Source organism: Dromaius novaehollandiae, chromosome 3, assembly GCF_036370855.1.
Source record: "Dromaius novaehollandiae isolate bDroNov1 chromosome 3, bDroNov1.hap1, whole genome shotgun sequence".
In the NCBI taxonomy this organism is placed as follows: Eukaryota; Metazoa; Chordata; class Aves; order Casuariiformes; family Dromaiidae; genus Dromaius; species Dromaius novaehollandiae.
In genome coordinates, this window is record NC_088100.1 from 63,621,673 (window position 1) to 63,641,009 (window position 19,337).

Genomic DNA, 19,337 nt, shown 5'->3' on the forward strand with positions numbered 1-19,337 from the left:
GTGACTGGCTTAAAGATGAGATATTATTTTAACCATTTTTTAAATACATAGACTCACTCTGAGCTTCTACTCTGTTATTTCCATTTTTCTTCATAAACACAACGGTTAGAAATTTACTTTATCCTCTCCTAAGAATGGCACACAATCTCTTTACCCCAGTAACTGAAGTTTTAAATGAAACACTAAATAAGCTGATACTTAGCATAAAATAATTGAATATTGTTAACACCATTGTATTTCTGTTCTTGTTATCTGGTCCAATTAATTGTCAACCCATGCCTAGCTGAGGCCACTTAACCATACAAATTTAGTGTACAGAAAACAGAAGTACAAGAACAGTGTTAATAGTTAAATTAAAATGATTCTGAAAGTATTAACTGCTAAGAATAATGTACTCTTCTTTGGTCTTAATTAATCTGTCTGCTATCATGAAACTACTGTAAAGTTATTTCCTTAGTCTTCAGATGACTACAATCCTTATTTGATTACAGCCCTTCAATATTTAATGAGCATGGGAATCTATAATCTGCCTAGAGGAAAAAAACTCTGCCAGCCTGCACTTTATTGAAACCAGCAATGTACAAACAGAAAATAGAAATGCAAACACAGCTGCTGCAGAAAAGCCTACAGGGATTAAAAAAAAAAAAGCGTGTGGGGGGTCAATTCAGAAGTATGTGACATACTTCAGCTCCTAAAATTATTCAACAACTCTTCCAACTATTTTGTCTTTTGGAAAAATGCTATTTTCTTGATTTACAGAACTCAGTTTACCTGAGTTATAACATATATACCTATATTACTGCATTTGTAACAACATAAACAAAAATAATGAAAATATTCAAAACTTTCATTTAACCCTCTGCACTCCAGCAAAAATAAAAAATAGTTTAAATTAACTGCTATGTAATATTCTCCAAAACAGCTGAACTTATAAATGTTTATAGGTTTTTCTGTGACAGGGGACACTTAAATACAGACTGAACAATCTGTAATTTTTCCTAATCATTACATACTGATAATTAAAAATCTGAAAATGGGAAAACAAAAAACATTTAGCCACTAGAAAAACCAGCAGGGAAAAAGATACTTTTGAAATTTCTTGATAAATCAAACTTATCATATCAACCTTATACAAAACTCTAAAATCAGATTCTGTTAAAGTAAGGACAAATTAGGAAGGTGCAAAAAAACCCCAAACTGTAAGACAGCTTTATATATAAAGGATCCAACTTAATTTATGCCCCTTTCTAACTAGTCTCTGAAAAATTACAACTGGCACACAATTAACACAGAATATTAAATCATGGTATTCTCTACATGGGAGGGTGGACTTACCATCTGTAGTAGAATAGGCCCAGATTTCTAGGGCCACACATTCAGAACACCATTCATTCCTCCACAACTAGTCCCCCTATGTTTTGTGTCTGTTTAAACTGGGTTTATCAGATATTTAGTTGGAATTAACGGCATTTACAGATTCTGTTGATTTTTTATTATAGTGATCAGGAAATGAGAAATTTAACAAAGAAAGGAATAAATATCATTGCTAGAAGTTTCTGATTAATACATAAACAGAGGATAGCTGTGATTTAACTTGTTACAAACAAGTGAAATATGAGCAAACATTATAAACATGACACTGCAAATAGGCTTCAAATTGAAGTCATTACTCCAATTTTCTCTCCCTACTTATCAGTGTTTTTATTTTTAGTAAGAATCAGTAATACTGACTGTGATTTTGGCTTATTTCTTATTTCTTAACAACAAAAAGTAAACAGTGAAAAAAATAAAGCTTTAATTTGCAGATCTCTGACCTCTCTACCAGCTGGCTGCAATAAAAGCTTATTTGCCCATGCAGACAATTTGCTTGAAGATACTTCTTTTGTGAATAAAGATAGGTTAAAAAAAAAGAAAAGCTTCTCTACAATGAGAACTTGTGAATAAAAGCATTTTATAGTTAAACATCAATTTAAAAAAAAAAATGCAAAGATAAAATTCCTTACCAACTGTAGTCTGCCCAATAGCGTTAGGCTAAGAGGATTTCCTACTGGGCTGAAACACCCTGTGAAAAGAAAAGGCTGTGAATTTTTTGCTTGTTATCCTTTTCCATCGAATAAACCATTTTCTTTTAAAATCATTATGTTAGCAGGATATGTTTGACAAAATTCTAATGAAAAGCAGCAGCATCTTTCAGTCATAACTATGCATCCCTCAGTCAGGAACAGCTGGAGGGTTTATTTAACTAACAGACCTGACACAAGGTTAACTAATCCAATATTTCCATTCAAATGATTTGGAGAAATAGCTCAAGCTATGTCCACATGCCACCACCTCGTGCTCAGAGCTGACACTATTATCTAGGCTGCATTGCTTTTCTTTTCATTAAATATCTGAGTAATGCATATAAAGTTTTCCAACAGAAATGATCACAAAACCTCTCAAAGGAATTACTTCCTTATTTTATCCGAAAGAATAACTATGCCTATTCAGTAGCTCCCTTTGATCATCTGAGTTCCTACCACAACACATCTTGCTGTTTATTTTATTCACTCTCTACATAGTGCATTTGAACAAGTACTTGTAAATTGTTTCCTTTTCAAACTATTACGTTAACTACTAAGCTCAAGAAAATACTTTCATCATCTGTGGATTTATCTTTTCCTTATTGGTGTCCTCAGTTGTATACTTAAGAAAACATCTTAAAAAGACACAGAAATCTGAAAATTGTTGAACATTACAACGAAAAATGCTATTGCTTCAACAAAGAAAGACTTGACCTTTCTCATTTTCAAGGTTATGGATACCAGACAACACAGAGTTAAGCTTACTGGATTTTCTCTGTCAGACACTACATTTGAAACAAATTTAGTTTCAAACAGGAATAAGTTCTGAAATCTCATTTTCATTTACCACCCCAAAAAGCCTGCTTTTGAGGAGCCCAGTATCTGAATAAAGAAGCTTTTTCAGATTCAGACTCCCATGTACTGGCAGAGATTCATACGAAAGCTTGCACAACTCCACCTACAGTATACTTCTCTAAAGCTTAGTGGTTTAGACTTTCACAGGAGATTTACTTGTAGATGTTTAATCATTAAGATATTTTGATATTTCTAAATGCAATAAAATGTGCAAGCTCAGTCACTGTTAGCTAAGTATGCTCCTGCAAATCTGCATGTGAGTAACTTTGCACTTATGAGAAATCCTAAATGAGAACTGCAATAATTATTTTTTCTATTTGCTGTATGAATTAAAAAATAATATGTTCTTAATCATTTCAAAAAAAAGTTTGTATAAATTCTGAAATACTTGATTTTGAAAGGCTTACTTTGGTATATTATTATTTTTCAAACACTTTCTTGCCTTTTTTTGGAAGAGGAAAAGAGATCGTGATTGAAACTGTTTCTGAATTCAACCCACACTGCTAAGATGGTGGACCTGTAGCTTACTTTTTTTTCACATAAGCTACTTGCCAAAACATTTGTTTAGCACTAACACCAAAAGTCAACCGGAATGTTAATCCTATTAATGTTATTATGCACTCATACAGTTGCAATATAAGCTGCTGCAGAGATGATACTATATACTGATAAACTATTACGTACAGATGTCACATGTCAACTTTTGATTAAAAAACCTCAAGCTTGAGACCAACAAAATGTCAGCATGAAAAAAAACCCAATTTTTTTCTTTAGATAATTAAACATTCTGTTGTAGGACTTTCAATTTCAGTACGGTTGTACTAGTACACATGAATCCAAACACACTGAAACTTAATCTATTTTAATTGTCTAGATGAAAGCTGCATAAAATGTATGACGAAAACAATTCCTTGTTTGAAAAATTCTTCAAGCTTTAAGACTACTTTTTTATCAGTAGTATCATCAAAAATTTCTCATTCTCCTAAGGAAAAGATGTATTTTCCTGTCACTTCAGGACTGTTGTTTAAGTATGTGAGTACTTCCGTACCATCTCTATGTGCAGCTGCTTGTCAGGCAAAAACTTTATGGTTAGACTGATATTCCCCTCTCAAGCCTGAATAGTGCAGACCTATTCTGCTGCAAGCACAGAAAGGAGAGAGATCTGTAACTCAAAGATAGAAGGAATGCTGCACTGAATTTTAACATAGCAGTAGTTTTGACTTTGTGCTTTCCCTGAGTAGAGCAGTCTTCTTCCAGAATAATCAGGAAATTCTTGTTACTTTGGTTGAGGTGGAAACAATAAATTAGTCTATAGCACACCTGTCCAATATTCAGTGCTCCACAGAGCCAATGCTGTTTGTTGGTATTGATCATGCCCGTTACAACTGTAATTATTTTCATTTTTCCTAAGTTAACTGTTTTTCATGGTTACCCCAAGCTCTTTAGTGCTGTTATTTTTTTTCATTTATCAAGCATTTCTTTATTAGCTCTTGCGTTCAGAACACTCGTATTAAAAAAAAAAAAAAAAAAAAAAAAAAGTGCTAATCTTACTCATTCACAAAATAAGGTCAATTCAGCAAGCCGGGGGATATCCATCCCTTTTCTCAAATAATGCAGTAGATTTTTGAAGCAATTCTGCAGCGTTATTGGCTTGACAGGGTTCCATGCTCGACGAAGCACGTAACTTATACCGAGCAGGTGTGACTAGCAGTGGCAGCAGTGCTTGCTTTGGTTACCTCTGATCCAGGCTGTGCAAATTTTTCAAATACAATGGCGAGGTACTGAAACTAAGGTTGGGACTGCGGGAGGACACTTCCACTCCATCCAAAAATAAAGTCTACAGGACACCATGACCTACTGGGACCCTCGTTTAGCCTGAGCTTATATAAGGGTCGTTAAATCTCTGGTAAGGTTAAACCTGGAAAAAAACTGAGGTTAATCTAGACTGTCTTGTCTTAAGGATATTTCAGGATCACTCATAGGGATGCATTCTTATCGGTCCAGAGGATTTACCTGAACTCTCCAACAACCTTTTTTCCTCACAGCTTTTGCTATCTTCATCTTTAAATCCCTGTACGTATTCAGAAGCTAATCTCTACAAAAGCATTCATTTGAATTGCTCTATTTTATATTACACTGCTCTGATTCTTCAGTGGCCTCCTTGACACGGAATTTTACATTAGAAGATAAACTATTTCTAAAAGAACCCACTGATAGTGTCTAAATGTGATTTTAAATGTCCCAAAATAATAGGTACTACCACTTTTTCTCAGACTGTCAGAATTCCCTATTGACACAAATTAACAGCAGGACAGTTCTTCTGTGTGTTCCACAGTGGTTATGACCATTTTGTGAATCCAAGCATGTGCTGGATTCATGCAAATGACTACCGAAGAATGGATATCTTTTGAAAAACAGTGTAGCTGCCTGCCTTGACAAGGCAACTGAAACTGCATTATAGTCTTCCTGTACAATTTGAACTGTGAACTGAAAGTGTATCCTTAGCTCCTTGCAACTAAAGGGAAAAGAAAAGCTAGGAAGCAGGTGGTTGCATGTTTGCACTGCCAACTTCCCTGTTTTGTGTGTGCTTTCACTGAAAGAGAAAAACTACCCTCTGCTCCATGTAAGCACATTCGTTTAAAGTGACCATATTCCAAATAGCCTGGCTGAAATAAATAGGAAATAGATGAGTTCAGTTACAAACACACTAAATTTATGAGAAATTTATATGAGAAAGTAACTTCTGTTTCACAGCAATAGTGACAGCAACAATACTCCAGAATGGCACTCATGATAATTAAATTGAAAACACTTCCTATTAAACAACGACATCTTTATTTATTATATTTGCTTAAAATTAATGGAGATAGAGCCAGGACATGGGAAAAAGTCCTTCTAAGTAGTCACATAATTCCCCTATTATCCTATCACAGTGTCTACCATCAACTAATATTAAATATTTATATGAAAAATTCTTCATTTAATAGAGGCTGAGCGAGCATTCATCACAGAATTATGTTTTAATTAATTTATAAAAAGAAGGCTATTTCTTCCTCCATGAAATTCTCTTGATAAATTAATTCTGTTAATTAATAAAAAGGTATTTGTTACATGCCAAATCTCCAAGAATTCCAATGTCATGGAATCTACAGTCACCTGTGAAATCAGTCAAATGTTTATCATGGAAAATCTTCAGGAAATCACAGGATATAAGTAAAATATAAATAAATAAATAAAAGAATTGAGGAAAGTTAATATCCAGACTTACTTCTGTGATGAACTCCTCTAAAGCACAATGAGACAAAAACCCCTTTTACTTATATCTATTCCAGTTCCATATGATTCTATTCTTAAATGAATTTTACTTTGAAGTTTATATTAATTAATAATGTATCAAAAAAACAAACCTTGAAAGACAAGAAGATAAACTATGTTTCTAGAAAATAGCTTTTCTTATTGTAGAGATGCTTCTTTTAATTTATATCATGGCCTCTTGCAACATGGCACAGTTAAAACATATCCACATAAACAAACAGCACAGGAAAAAAAAAAGTGAACTCAGATACAAGATGAGTATGTGTATACCAGTTCAGTCTCTTCTATTATCTATCCTTCTTGGCTTTAAAACTATCCCCAATAAACAGAAATGTGTTTTCAGCAAAGTCACCTATTCAAAAGTACGACCTTTGCAACAGAGATATCTTTTCATATGCAGTACAGTCTCTAAACCACGTTTCAAAGGAAAAGTTCATTTAAAATAAATGCTTTCAGAGCAGTATCACTCAGCTGCTTCTGGAATTTTATTTTTCAGCTAGGTATAACATATGACAAAGAAGATTGTTTCGTAATTATCTAAATATATATTAATCTTCCCTCAAAGGCTTTATCCTCACAACAATTATGCTATAATAGACCAAACAGAATTCATAAAATAAAAAAAAAAATTGTTTATATATTGGATAAGAAACTGTTATTCTTTACTTAAAAACAGGATCATAAATACTTTCAAAACATGCTGCAAACATTTTCAGATGCAGTTCACACAAAATTAAAGAAATGGATGCACCCACTTAACATAGACCTACCTCTTTATTTTACCAGAGAAAAATATACGTTTTACTAATACCCAAACCTGTAGGTGAAAACCTGTTTCAAATGCTGCTAAACATGATTCAGTCTAGCTCCTATGATTTTGAATATATTTCAAACTGAACAGGAGAATGGACAGGACCAAAATGTACTGAAGACCATTTCAGCAAAGTTTAACATGCACCAGAGCTTTTATAGCTAGTTTTGAATTCATTTCACTCAAGCTGTGCAGCAAGAAAACCATGTTCAAAAGCAGCTCAGAATGAGGCAAGGAATAGACTACATTTAGTAACTAGCACAAGGCCAAAGGAAATGGTTAACTCTCTTGAGATCCTGTATCTTGCAAACTACTTAAAATGTATATCCTCAAAATAGACAGCTCTCGCAAGCTAGGTTTAAGTGTATACACAAAAGTGCTGAGATGGCATCACTACTGAATGGAAAGGTCTGCTAAAAACATCCAAATATTGCAGTGTATTCTGCAGAAGTCTATTCCATGACAGGTCAGTTCATTCTATTACTCCTGTCTTTACCACATTTTTCTTCTGTTAGGAAATCTCTCCAGCCATCTGAAAAAGACTGAACTATCTTTAATTTAGTTCTCATTTCCTAAAAGGGGTTCCACTTTGTTATCTAAATCCATCCACTTGAAAACAAAACACAAAACTAAAGGACAAATAAAATCCCTCTCTGTATATATTTTATACAAATTAGGACAATAAAAAGAAACTTCCACTGATTTATTTTACCAGTCAGAAATGAGAACTATTCTCATGCTGTATATTTACAGAAATGAGAGAAGCCTTAGCTCTACTACTGCCAGATGTGACTGCTCTAGGTAGTGCAGAGAGACTGATCTGGATGGCAGCAGCAAGAAAAATCAACTAAGCCAAAACAGAACTGATAGATGGCAAAGCATAACTTCTCATCCATTTCCTTTCCCAATCCTCATTAATACTATGAGCATTTCAAAACAAAAATAAAAGAAACTTGGGAGCTTACGTGAACCGATCAGACTGTGGTTGTCTTTCAAAACAATACTCTATACAGAAAAATCTGCAGGGGAGGAGATAAGCTTTCCATAAGATACATGTCAACACTTACCTTTTTAACAATTGTTTACTAAATACTGGTATTAATAACAGTCATGTAGAAAGGTACCTCTAGAGACTTACACAATTCAGTACTATGCAGTTTCGCATATATTGCTGCTGCTTCTTCCAGACCAAGTTATTTTCCAGCAGATGCCTCAACTCCACGGATGGGGAAAATTCAGGCTTTTAAAACTATGAGTCAGTCATATTCCTCCTAAGCTGAGAAAGACAGCTCATCTAATGTGCTTAAACACAGTAACTTCATATGAAAGGACTGACAGTTATCAGTAGCTACTATACCTGGTTGTTTCCGACTCCCCAGCCCAAGTGGCCCTTATGGCAGAGCTGAGGGAACACTGAGGCAGTGCAACGCAGCAAGGCTTGAAGTCACACCTGCAGATCTGTAAAGGGATACCTTCGCTGCAACCCCAACCTACTCCAATCCTCATATTAGAGATCTCAGAACCAGACAGCACTAATACTAAAAACTCTATGCTTCTGGCAGTGCCATATCCCACAAATAATATCTACGATCAGCCAAAAGAATGCATAGAGATATGCATGCAAGGTTAGCCATCATTTTCATTCCTGCCTCAACGTGTAGAAGGGCACTAACAGTTATTTGGTCTGAATCTTAGAATAACTCTCCAAAAGGAATTATGGAGATAGTCCATTGATGGCTTTGAGAATACTGTTTCATATGAACACACTTATCCAGTATTTATGCACAATGAACAGGCTGAATTTGGCCCCCTTTTATACAAGGTATAACAAAGCAAAAACCATTGCATCACAAAAACAATAAAAAAATCCCAGCTTTTTAATTAGAGATTAAAATCAAATACATTTAGCAGCCTACACACCCACCTAATTATTTCTGAGTAATCTTATCAAACCATCATATTACATTTTTCTTGCAAATGTTAAGTTTCTACAGTACCATATATAAACAATGCAAGTAGTAGCAAATGTCCAAAGCATTCTTTTGAAGTAAAGCACATATATCGAAATCATGCTAATAAGGAACGTGCTAATTTATGACAATCTCTAATGTTACATCATAATGGAATTAGATACAACTGAAAATCAACAGGGGTTATAGTAATAAGTTGTTTTTTTTCTACAATGGAGAGAATGGAAAGTGACTCCACAGCAAACACCAATAAACCTGCATAGATGCCATCAGCATTCTGCAATCAGATTGGCAATATTATTTACAAGTCCTAGGTAGCAGACAAAACAGATTTAAGGAAAATGCGGACTACAACACATACTTTGTATTAATAAGTTATTTTTCTTCCAGCACTGCTGATATCCTGAGAGTCACTACTGTTTTTGCTAAGCTCATCAAGACTATTTAAAAGCAAAAAACAAATTAAATTTGAAAAAAAAATCCAAACTTATTTTGCATTATAATAAATAAAGCTTGTGGTGTTACCCTGTGGAAAAATACATTTGAGAAATACAGACACAACTAAGCCTGTAGTTCCCTAGGCTTGTGGATGCCCAACATTGAAGTAATAGCCTTCTCATACGGGTTTGGTAGTATTTTTTCTTCTGTTGTGCTGCATGAACTTCCCCTCCGTAAACCAGAGGAAATGGACCACTTAAGCAGGATTTATGCTCATCTGTTACAAAAAATACGTAATCAGTCATGATCAGATACAGAGTTTAACTATATCTGTAACTCTAAAAGACAAGTAGCTATTCACTTTAGGAGATCTACTGATGTGTTTAAGAACCATGCTTGAATAGGATGAAAAGACAGAGTGAAAATTATGCAAGGAAGGAAAACTAAGTAATTTATTTTGCGTGGGCCCTCCCACAACTGAAAAAAAACTTCAGCGATGGCCAGTATTATCCCATAGCTTCATAGAATGAACCAAATTAGCATACTGGTCTGCAAATGAAAAGCTGTAAGAATATATGCTTAGAATATAATAAATACTTTCAAAAATCACCCATTAATATTTTTGCGATGGAAAGTTTTCTCAGAGAAAATAAAGTTACTGCATGCTGTGAACTAATGAGTTTCTGTATTACCCAGTAACCTCACAATGTCAATTCAGTCTTCACCAAACAAACAAAGTCTTATAACTGCTTGAGTAGTATTTTTGTAACATTTACATTCAAGGGAAAAGAATACCAGCAAACCCACATGCAATATGCTGGAAAAAATAATCATCTTGATCTTTCAGGTCTTTATCATGAACACAATAGCCACTGGTTTGCAGCCTATTCTCTATTTAACTAGCACTTTCAGCTAGTACAGAATATTAATTTTCAGAAAACATTACCAAGAAATTCTATGACATTGCCAAACAATCCATAAACTAAGTCAGGAAACCGTATTAATTTTTTAATTTTAATATGGTCTAAAATTAACTGAGTAATAAAAATCTGTGCATAGCAGATACACTTATTGTACTTTCAGAAAGAGAAGACTATGTCATTAAAATACAATCCAAAATTTATTATCCACACTGTAGCTTAAAAGCTATCATTCATCAGATATTTCATGAGAATGTGTGTGTCCCACGTAAGTTTTTGTGCGTGCACAAACTTTCAAGTTTTCAAACAATTTACAAATAAATTACTCTTAAGAAGAGTTCATCAGTGATTAGAACATGTATGAGTAAGTCCTTTCTAATTCCTTTCCATCTGTACATGGAAATAAAATAATAGCCTGTAGCAACTTTGGTAACAAAATCTGAAAACGCTATTATCTAATCACGTATCATTAAATACTGTGAGACTAATACCAGGCTGGTATCATCCATTACAGAGAAAAATATACTGAAAAATTAAGTGAAGTCCAACATTGAAACAGTATGTTACAGATCCTGTTAGGCACAGGTTTCAAGGATATTGATTTTTCAGTTCCCCTGACCTACAGAGTCTGCAAAGTTTTCTAGAATGCAATAGCAACCTGCTACTACTTCTGTGGCAGTGGCTTTTTAGAAAGCATCACCATTGCCATACTCATAGCCTTCAGCCACTGTGCAGAAATTAGACTGTTTTTGCAAGTATGTGAACACCAACTGCTATGCTGCGTTAGAGAAAGTCAAAAAGATGACTTGGCCATTAGTGGCCTTCTTCTATTACGGGAGACCCTGGTAGAAAGCTTAAATTATCACTTGACAAAGAGCTGGAAAGCAATCCGTTGTAGACAGTAATTTTCCTGAGGTGGAGGATATGCAAAATATAAACATGGGAAGGAAACTCTAAGGAGCATCATTAAGAGGCAATACTCCCTTTCTTTTACAGGCTAGCACCTGATCTGAGGAAAAGTAAAAGATGTAAAACAAGGACAGGCGTTTCATAAAGAGGGACTGTGTGGAGCTTTGGGGCAAGACCAGATTGTCACAACTCTGGGTATCCTGGAAAGAACTGACTTTTCATCAAGGTTCAATCAGCAGCCTAAATCACTGCATCTGGTATGAGAAGAAAGTAAGACTTTGCACTGTCTCAGTGCTGAGACAGCAAGTTATATAGTTCCATTCAATTAATCCTGTTTCTTATTTGTATAGCAATTTTACAACGAGGAGTATTTGCACAGCAAGTCTAAAGATGTGAACAAAACTATTTTAAAAGCTTAAATTTAAAACTAATACAGAAATAAAATTTTACTAAATATTTACTATAATACCATGAAATACAATTTGACTAAATACTTAATATAGTACCATGAGAGCTTTATTCGCATCATCACACAGGGAGTGCCAAACTGATATAAATTGCTGTATTTTAACATTTAACCTTAATTATAGCCCTCATGCTCTCTGGCTTGACTAATACCGTTGGTTAAAATAACTACTGACTATGGCTCATACTGCATCTCCAATAACCCAAATCCATACAAAAGCAGTGACTGTTAAGTTTTCACACTCATCAGTAATCAAAATGGCATTATTGAGTTCTGAACACTAAATGACAGAAAATTCTTCTCCATGCCCTACTATGGAAGTACCCTCTTTCTATACATTATGCATTGTGAAGGATGCCTGGGTTTATTCAAAACTGACTTCATTGCTGTAACACAAACATTGGTTTTATGCTTTCAAAAGGACCACACAACTGTACAAAACATAAAAGACTGTCTAATAACACTATGAAAGTTTGGGACTCTTAAAGCATATCCCTAAATAGACTTGCTCACCTCAAAGCACACAGGTGTTAAACCTTCCTAGATGGTTTTTGCACATCTACATGTGTCAAATTATCAACTCAAACACTAGCGACACAGACACAACTCTGGACACACCTTGTTCTCTTTGCAGAATTCTTGGAACTTACCCTGAAAAGTATTTGTCTGGATAAGAAGAAAGGCTGAATTAAAGGAAGAACCTTGATTCAAACCGCACTTGCAGTTTCTGAAGATGCTTTACATGTATGAATAGCCAAAGAAAGATGGAAGTAGATTTTATGCTCTTTAGCACAAGCAAAAGAACTTTATTATAAAGTACTGTTATGAACTGGTATCAAGTGCTGTTATCATGTGGTACACAATGTGGTATATTACACATATGCATTAAGTGGGCACTGCATTTCAGATTTACCCAAATAGCAGCAGCACAATTTTTTCTTCTCCTGCTGGTTCTTCCTTTTATACAAAAGCTGCTAAATTGGGAACAAATACAATTGGGCTGAACACATTGCTAGATCGAGCTGCTGGACATAAAAGATGAAAAGTTACTTACTACTAATTAATAGATAGGCAGTTCAAAATGAATATTCAAGTTTGAATGTATTCCTTTCTAAAATGAAAAATTCTAATACCTCAATGTGACTTGGAGTCCTTAAAGGAGTTTTAGCTTGTAAGAGTACCTAGCCCACAAGAAAAGTTCTTCAAACAGCAATGAGTATCACATGGAAGATATCTAGAGCTCTGTTGCAGTAGATTCTTCTGAATAAACACAGAAGGTGACAAACCTCCCTGCTATCTCCTCTGAATCAAGACAGCCTAAGGCAAAAAATCTAAAAGATAAGACAACCCTTTTTTACTAGAGAGGTGAACTCCGCTTAAATGTGGTTATCCAAAATGAAAATTCAAAGATGTAAGGAGCAGGAAAGCAGAGCCTGTTCATTCTCTTCACTTGAAAAACAGTACATAAAATGATATCTTACAACATGAGTCTACACATTTACAGCTCTTGCCAGAAAAAAAACTGTGAAATTGCTTCTTATGCTTTACTACTGGATAGTAACAACCAGAAATGTAGTAGAAGACGAAAGAATTCTCAGAATATCTTCTGGTACTAGGTGATTTATCACACCAAAAGGTGCTCAGCATGTATTATTAAGTAAACACCATTTTTATATGTATTAGTTATTGCCATATTAGCTGCAGCAGTCTGCTGCCATTGACCTGTCAGGCTCTGAATGGATTCCAGGAATACCAATATCAAGATCTGTAACTGCAATGTGCTTTAGTAAATCTGGAAAAACCTCAACCAATCAGGCACCAGAAGCTAGCACAGACAGCTAAAATAGAGACAGCAGCCCTCTATTCAAAACAGCAGAGACTGATAGGACAGGAAATGGGGATATGATATCTAGAAACAAATGGGGATGTGACAGGCTAGAATCAATCTTCAGATGAGAATTCGTCTTCCATGTTTCAAATACTGTCTGTTATATAGCCTGGACAGGAGTCTTCTGCAGAAAAGGGATTGTCTGGCATGCTGGAGCTGAGCCTGGGGTCCAGTGAGCAGGAAATGCTCTAAAGAGATTTTCCTTTTTCTTCTCTCTTTTTTTTTTTTTTTTTTTTTTTTAAAGTTGTCTGCATGTCATTCTGATCTTTTTCTTTGGCTGAGGAAGTAAAAACTGTGGAGACTGAGCCCCATTTGTGAAGAGAAAGATAAGGAAGGAACCTGTGCAATTGGTTCTTTCACTGGAGTGTGCCACAAGGGTGCAGAAAACTCCCAAATGAAAGTTTGAAGGAGTGACATGTAGAGGTCTAATGCCACCTCATTTGAAGTCAACGAGCAACAAGTCACTGTTCCTTACAACCTCCTGTGAACAAGAAAGAATGCTAACAGTGAGGATGCAGGCTCTGGTGAAACTCTCATCTCACTTGGAGCAAAGCAGCATGCTGGGGCCAGTTCTGTGAATGTTATCAAGTCACAAAGTTGTTTGACAACAGAAATATCTGAGTTAGGCACCCACAGAGGCCTTCATTTTTCTGTACGTCTCCTCTACAGGATCAACAGAAGCAATAGCAAGCTACTATGAGATACCTTGTTACCACAGTACATGCATAAATTGAAGACTGTAACATAGACCAGAAATATCCAAAGTTAATTTTAAATGAGTTAAGTCAGCAGACTGAATCACGCGAGGGAAGCTGGCTCTTCACTGAATGTGGTGCTTCAGCAACTAGATTAACAGAAGTTGTGTTTGAGTCCTTGAAAACCCAGTTGTTTCACACAGAAAAAGATACATCAATAAAATTAACAACGGTTTTAAAAAATATCTGAAAAAGTATGCATGCATACCAAACAAGCAAGGATAACGTACCTTAAAAATCAGAAGTGTTTGAAACGTCCTTGGTATTTGCTCACTTTTCAAAACTAGGAATGAAATCAAAGGATCGAGGTCCTCTCTGGGGGTGTGGGGAAGCCTCCCTCCTGCACACTGTGGCTGCTACAGGGTCTTTTTCTACAGTCCTCCCATCTCCTCAGGAAATGATAAGGTCAGAAGGACTGGAGCAATACACAGAATCAATCTGCTCGCCTTATTCACCCATGCTTATTGCTATACAGAGAGCCGCCTTGCTGACCTGAACTTTCTGCCGAAATTATTTGTTGATACTTTATTGCACAGCCCTTGGGCAGAAGTAGTGCACTGTTTTCACCTCTAAAACCAGCTGGAATTGCATTTAAGCATGCACTTTGTCAACACTTGCTGTCTCGTGGCTCTGCAGCTCAAAAAATACAGACAAGCTTTGTTTGAAACTACAGACGAGCTCAGGCTGAAAACAGTTAACAGGACCTCTCTACTTAGGAATTAATTAGATTTAGTTGTTTTAGGATAGGACATAATTGAAAAAGTAAGCGCACACTCAGGCCAAATCACTTTTGGCAGAGTCTTTCCACAGTACTACGTCACACCCTGATTTTGCAATCTATACCCACCGCTGCCAACCAGAGAGTAATGCTTCATTTAATCCACACCCTTGTATAATTTGGCTGAGAGTACTTCCTTTACCCTGAAGGCACAGCAGTAATTACGTTAACATACACCAATTTCAAGTAAATATAAATGGTGTTCTTTTGATAAAGTTTTTGGAATCTTCAAAGATTGCTGTTATTGTGCTCTGTATTTAGTGTAATTTTTAGTGAAATATTTTAATTAACTTGCCTAAAAGAAACATGAAAAAGAACATATAATAAAAGAACATGCGTATCTTTGATCTCAGTATAAACAATTCTAGCAAGTTGAACTAGAAAATACAAACTCTTTGACATTTTTAACATCTTATCAATCAGATAGAGGAAACTGGATAACCAACCTTTTAAAACAGAAGAACTAGATTGTCATTAATGTTAATGGTTTTGTCTCTGTGTCTTTACTACTCTGTTGGAACATTTTTGTGGTTAGATGAGCCTATTTATACATCTTTTGTTTTCAAATTAAAAATTAATTTTACTATTCATTTTATAAACATAATCACTAAGCTCTTGTAGCTTAGAACAAGGTCCTGTATTTGCGCCTTGGGCCAGAACTCTGACACAGGCAATTGGTGCTGGCAGCACAGCATGAGAGGGCCACAGAGCTCTACGGATGGTCTGCATCTTTCCCTCCAGCATCGCCTGAATGGCAAAAGAGCCACAGCGAGGATACAGCCATGTCTTGGTACTCTAACTTCTGTTTACACAAAAGGTCGGGTATAAGGTAGAGCATCCTGGAGATGGCTCTAGTGACTGAAGAGAAGCGCTAAGATCAAGGAACTACGTACAAACGCTGGCTGCAGGTGACAACCGAGTTGTCATAATTTATTTGCACTGAAGGAAGTGAGACACTATACTGACGTACCTTGCCTTCATAATGCAAATGGCATAGCAAAATAGGTTAAAAAGGAACCAGAGATGCATATGCAAGATCCTGTAATGGGTGTTTATAATGTTTTAAAAGAAAAATAACTTTGAGAAAAATATTTTAGGTTAAAGTTTTCAGTTTTTCTACCCCACTACAAACAAATCAAAAGAAGTTTAAAAAACCTTATCTTTCTTTTCTTACTCTCATCGCTCTTATACTTTTCCCTAAAGTGAAAGGTGAGAGAAGAATACCTTAAAATGAATGATCATTTTTCCCAGTGGAGTACCCATTCAAATTAACACACATAATGGCTGAAGTTGGAAGGGACCTCTGGAGATCATCTAGGCCAACCCCCCTGCTCAAGCAGCGTCACCTGGAGCATGTTGCCCAGGATTCTGTCCAGACGGCTTTTGACTAGCTCAAAGGACAAAGACTCCACAACCTCTCTGAGCAACCTGTAAAGCACTTTTTCCTCATGTTCAGATGGAACTTCCTGTGTTTCAGTTTGTGCCCACTGCCTCCTATCGCTGGGCACCACTGAAAAGAGTCTGGCTACATCGTCTTTACACCCTCCCTTCAGGTATTTATACACAGTGCTAAGATGCCCCCTCAGTCTTCTCTCCTCCAGGCTGGACAGGCCCAGCTCTCTCAGCCTTTCCTCATAAAAGACATGCTCCAGGCCCTTTAGCATCTTAGTAGCCCTTCGCTAGACTTGCTCCAGTAGCTCCATGTCTCTCTTGTATTGGGGAGCCCAGCACTGGACACGGTCCTCCGGATGCGGCCTCACCATGGCTGAGTAGAGGGCAAGAACTACCTCCCTCGACCTGCTGGCAATGCTCTTCCTAATGCAGCCCAGGATACCACTGGCCTCTAACTAACCTTTGTGCCACAGATCACAACCCTCTGAGCTCTGCTATTCAGCCATTTATGTTCTCAGTCCACCTCACTGTCCACTACTCATCTAGCCCACACATCCTGAGCTTGCCTATGAGGATGTTATGGGAGACAGTGGCAAAAGCCTTCCTGAAGTCAAGAGAGGTTACATCCACTGCTCTCCCCTCATCTACCCCGCCAGGCATCCCATCGTAGAAGGCTATCAGATTCGTTAAGCATGATTTCCCCTTTGGGAATCCATGCTGACTACTCCTGATCACCTTCTTCTTCACACGCTCTGACATGGCAACCAGCAGGAGCTGTTCCATCACCCTACAAGGGATGGGGGTGAGGCTGCCTGGCCTGTAGTTCCCTGGGTCCTCCTTCTTGCCCTTGCTGAAGCCTGCAGTGACATCTGCTTTCTTCCAGTCCTCAGGGACCTCTCCTGATTTCCATGACCTTTCAGAGACGATTGAGAGTGGCCTAGCAATGATGTCCACCAGTTCCCTCAGCACTCGTGGGTGCATCCCACCAGGGCCCATAGAATTGTGGATGTCAGATTTGCCTAAATGGTCTCTAACCTGATCCTCCTCAGCCAAGGGAACGTCTTCCTTTCTCCAGACTCTCCCGCTGGTCTCCAGGGTCTGGGATTCCTCAGGGCTGGCCTTAGCAGTAAAGACTGACGCAAAGGCGGCATTCAGTCTCTCTGCTTTCTTGGCATCCTTTGTCAACAGGGCACACAGTAGCAGGCTCATATTTTCCCTAGTCTTCCTTCTGTTACGGATGTATTCAAAGAAGTCTGTCTTGCTGTCCTTGACATACCTTGCCAGATTAAACTCCAAATGAGGCTTGGCCTTCCTAGTCCCATCCTTGCATAGTTGGATGACGTCCCTATATTCGTCCCAAGTGGCCCGTCCTTGCTTCCACCTTCCGTACACTTCCTTCTTCTGTTTGAATTTTGCCATTTTGCTCCTTGTTCATCCATGCAGGTCTCCCGCCCCTTTCCCTTGACTTCTTGCTTATTGCACTACACCATTCTTGAGCTTGGAGGAGGTGATCTTTGAATATTAACCAGTTTTCCTGGACCTCTCTTCCTTCTAGGGCCCTTATCCCACGGGATTCTTCCAAGAAGGTCCCTGAAGACGCCAAAGTTTGCTCTCCTGAAGTCCAGGGTTGTGATTCTACTTTTAGTCCTGCTTCCTCCTTGCAGGATCCTGAACTCCACCATCTCATGGTCACTGCAGCCCACTGCCCCCAACCTTCACATCTCCAGCCAGCCCTTCCTTGTTTGTCAGTACAAGGTCCAGCAGCACACTTCTCCTCCTTGACTCCTCCATCACCTGTGTCAGAAGTTTATCATCAGTGCTCTCCAGCAACCTCCTGGATTGCTTGTGCCTTGCTGTGTTGTTCCTCCAGCAGAGGAGGGTGGTTAAAGTCCTCAAGAGAACGAGGGCCTATGATCATGAGGCTACTTCCAGCTGTCTGTAGAAGGCCTCATCTGCTTCTTCCTGATCAGGTGGCCTGTAGCAAACACCCACAACACTATCACCCATGTTAGCCTGCTCCTTAATTCTTACCCATAAGCTCTTGACCCACTCATCGTCCACCCCTAGGCAGAGCTAAACATATTCCAGGTGCTCTCTCACATAAAGGGCGACACCCTCACCTTGCCTTCCTGGCCTGTTCTTCCTAAAGAGTGTGCAGCCATCCATGGCAGCATTCCAGTCATGTGAGCTATCCCATCATGTCTCTGTAATCGCAATGAGATCACAGCCCTGTGACTGCACACAGATCTCTTAGTTCCTCCTGTTTATTCCCTATGCTGTGTGCATTTGTGTACAGGCAGTTAGGGTACTTCAGAGAGGTATTCGAGCATGCTGATTTTCCAGAAGGGGTGCAAGAGGTTTCCCCACAGCCTTGTCTTGTAGGTATTTCCCTAGCTGCATGCTAAGGATGCATGCTTCCTAAGCTGCATGTTGGAGGCACCCCCACTTGAGCCCTGTTTTGCTGACTGCATGGTCTCTATAACTTTCCTCTTCCCTCGTCTTTCCTAGTTTAAAGCCCTCCTTATCAGGTTGGTCAGCCTGTTGGCAAAGACACGTGTGCCCTGTTCAGTGAAGTGGGTCCCATCTCTCCCAATCAGTTGCTGATCTTCAAATGGGGTCCTGTGGTCACAGAAACCAAAACCTTGTTGCCGATACCAGCTGTGCAGCCAGTTGTTTACTTGCAGTATCCATCTCCTCCTCCTCCCATGCTTCCTCCTCACTGACAGGATTGAGAAGAAAATGACCTGGGCTCTCACACTGCTGACCACCATCCCCAG

The 19,337-nt window shown here is 37.7% G+C and overlaps 1 protein-coding gene across 17 annotated transcripts in view; it reads right to left on the reverse strand.

The window, feature by feature from the left end:
• AHI1 (Abelson helper integration site 1) overlaps window positions 1-19,337 on the reverse strand; it is a 121,588-nt gene that overhangs the window by 44,518 nt on the left and 57,733 nt on the right. For 16 of the 17 annotated variants that reach the window (XR_010388376.1, XR_003262114.2, XR_003262115.2 and 13 more), the window contains one exon: window positions 2,004-2,062. Coding sequence is in view for 14 of the 17 variants with exons in the window: in XM_026119977.2 (XP_025975762.2) it covers window positions 2,004-2,062 (59 nt within the window). In the remaining 3 variants the exon portion in view is untranslated. Of the gene's footprint in view, window positions 1-2,003; window positions 2,063-8,898; window positions 9,730-19,337 lie in introns of those variants that run through there. The other variant, XM_026120029.2, reaches the window with a different exon arrangement.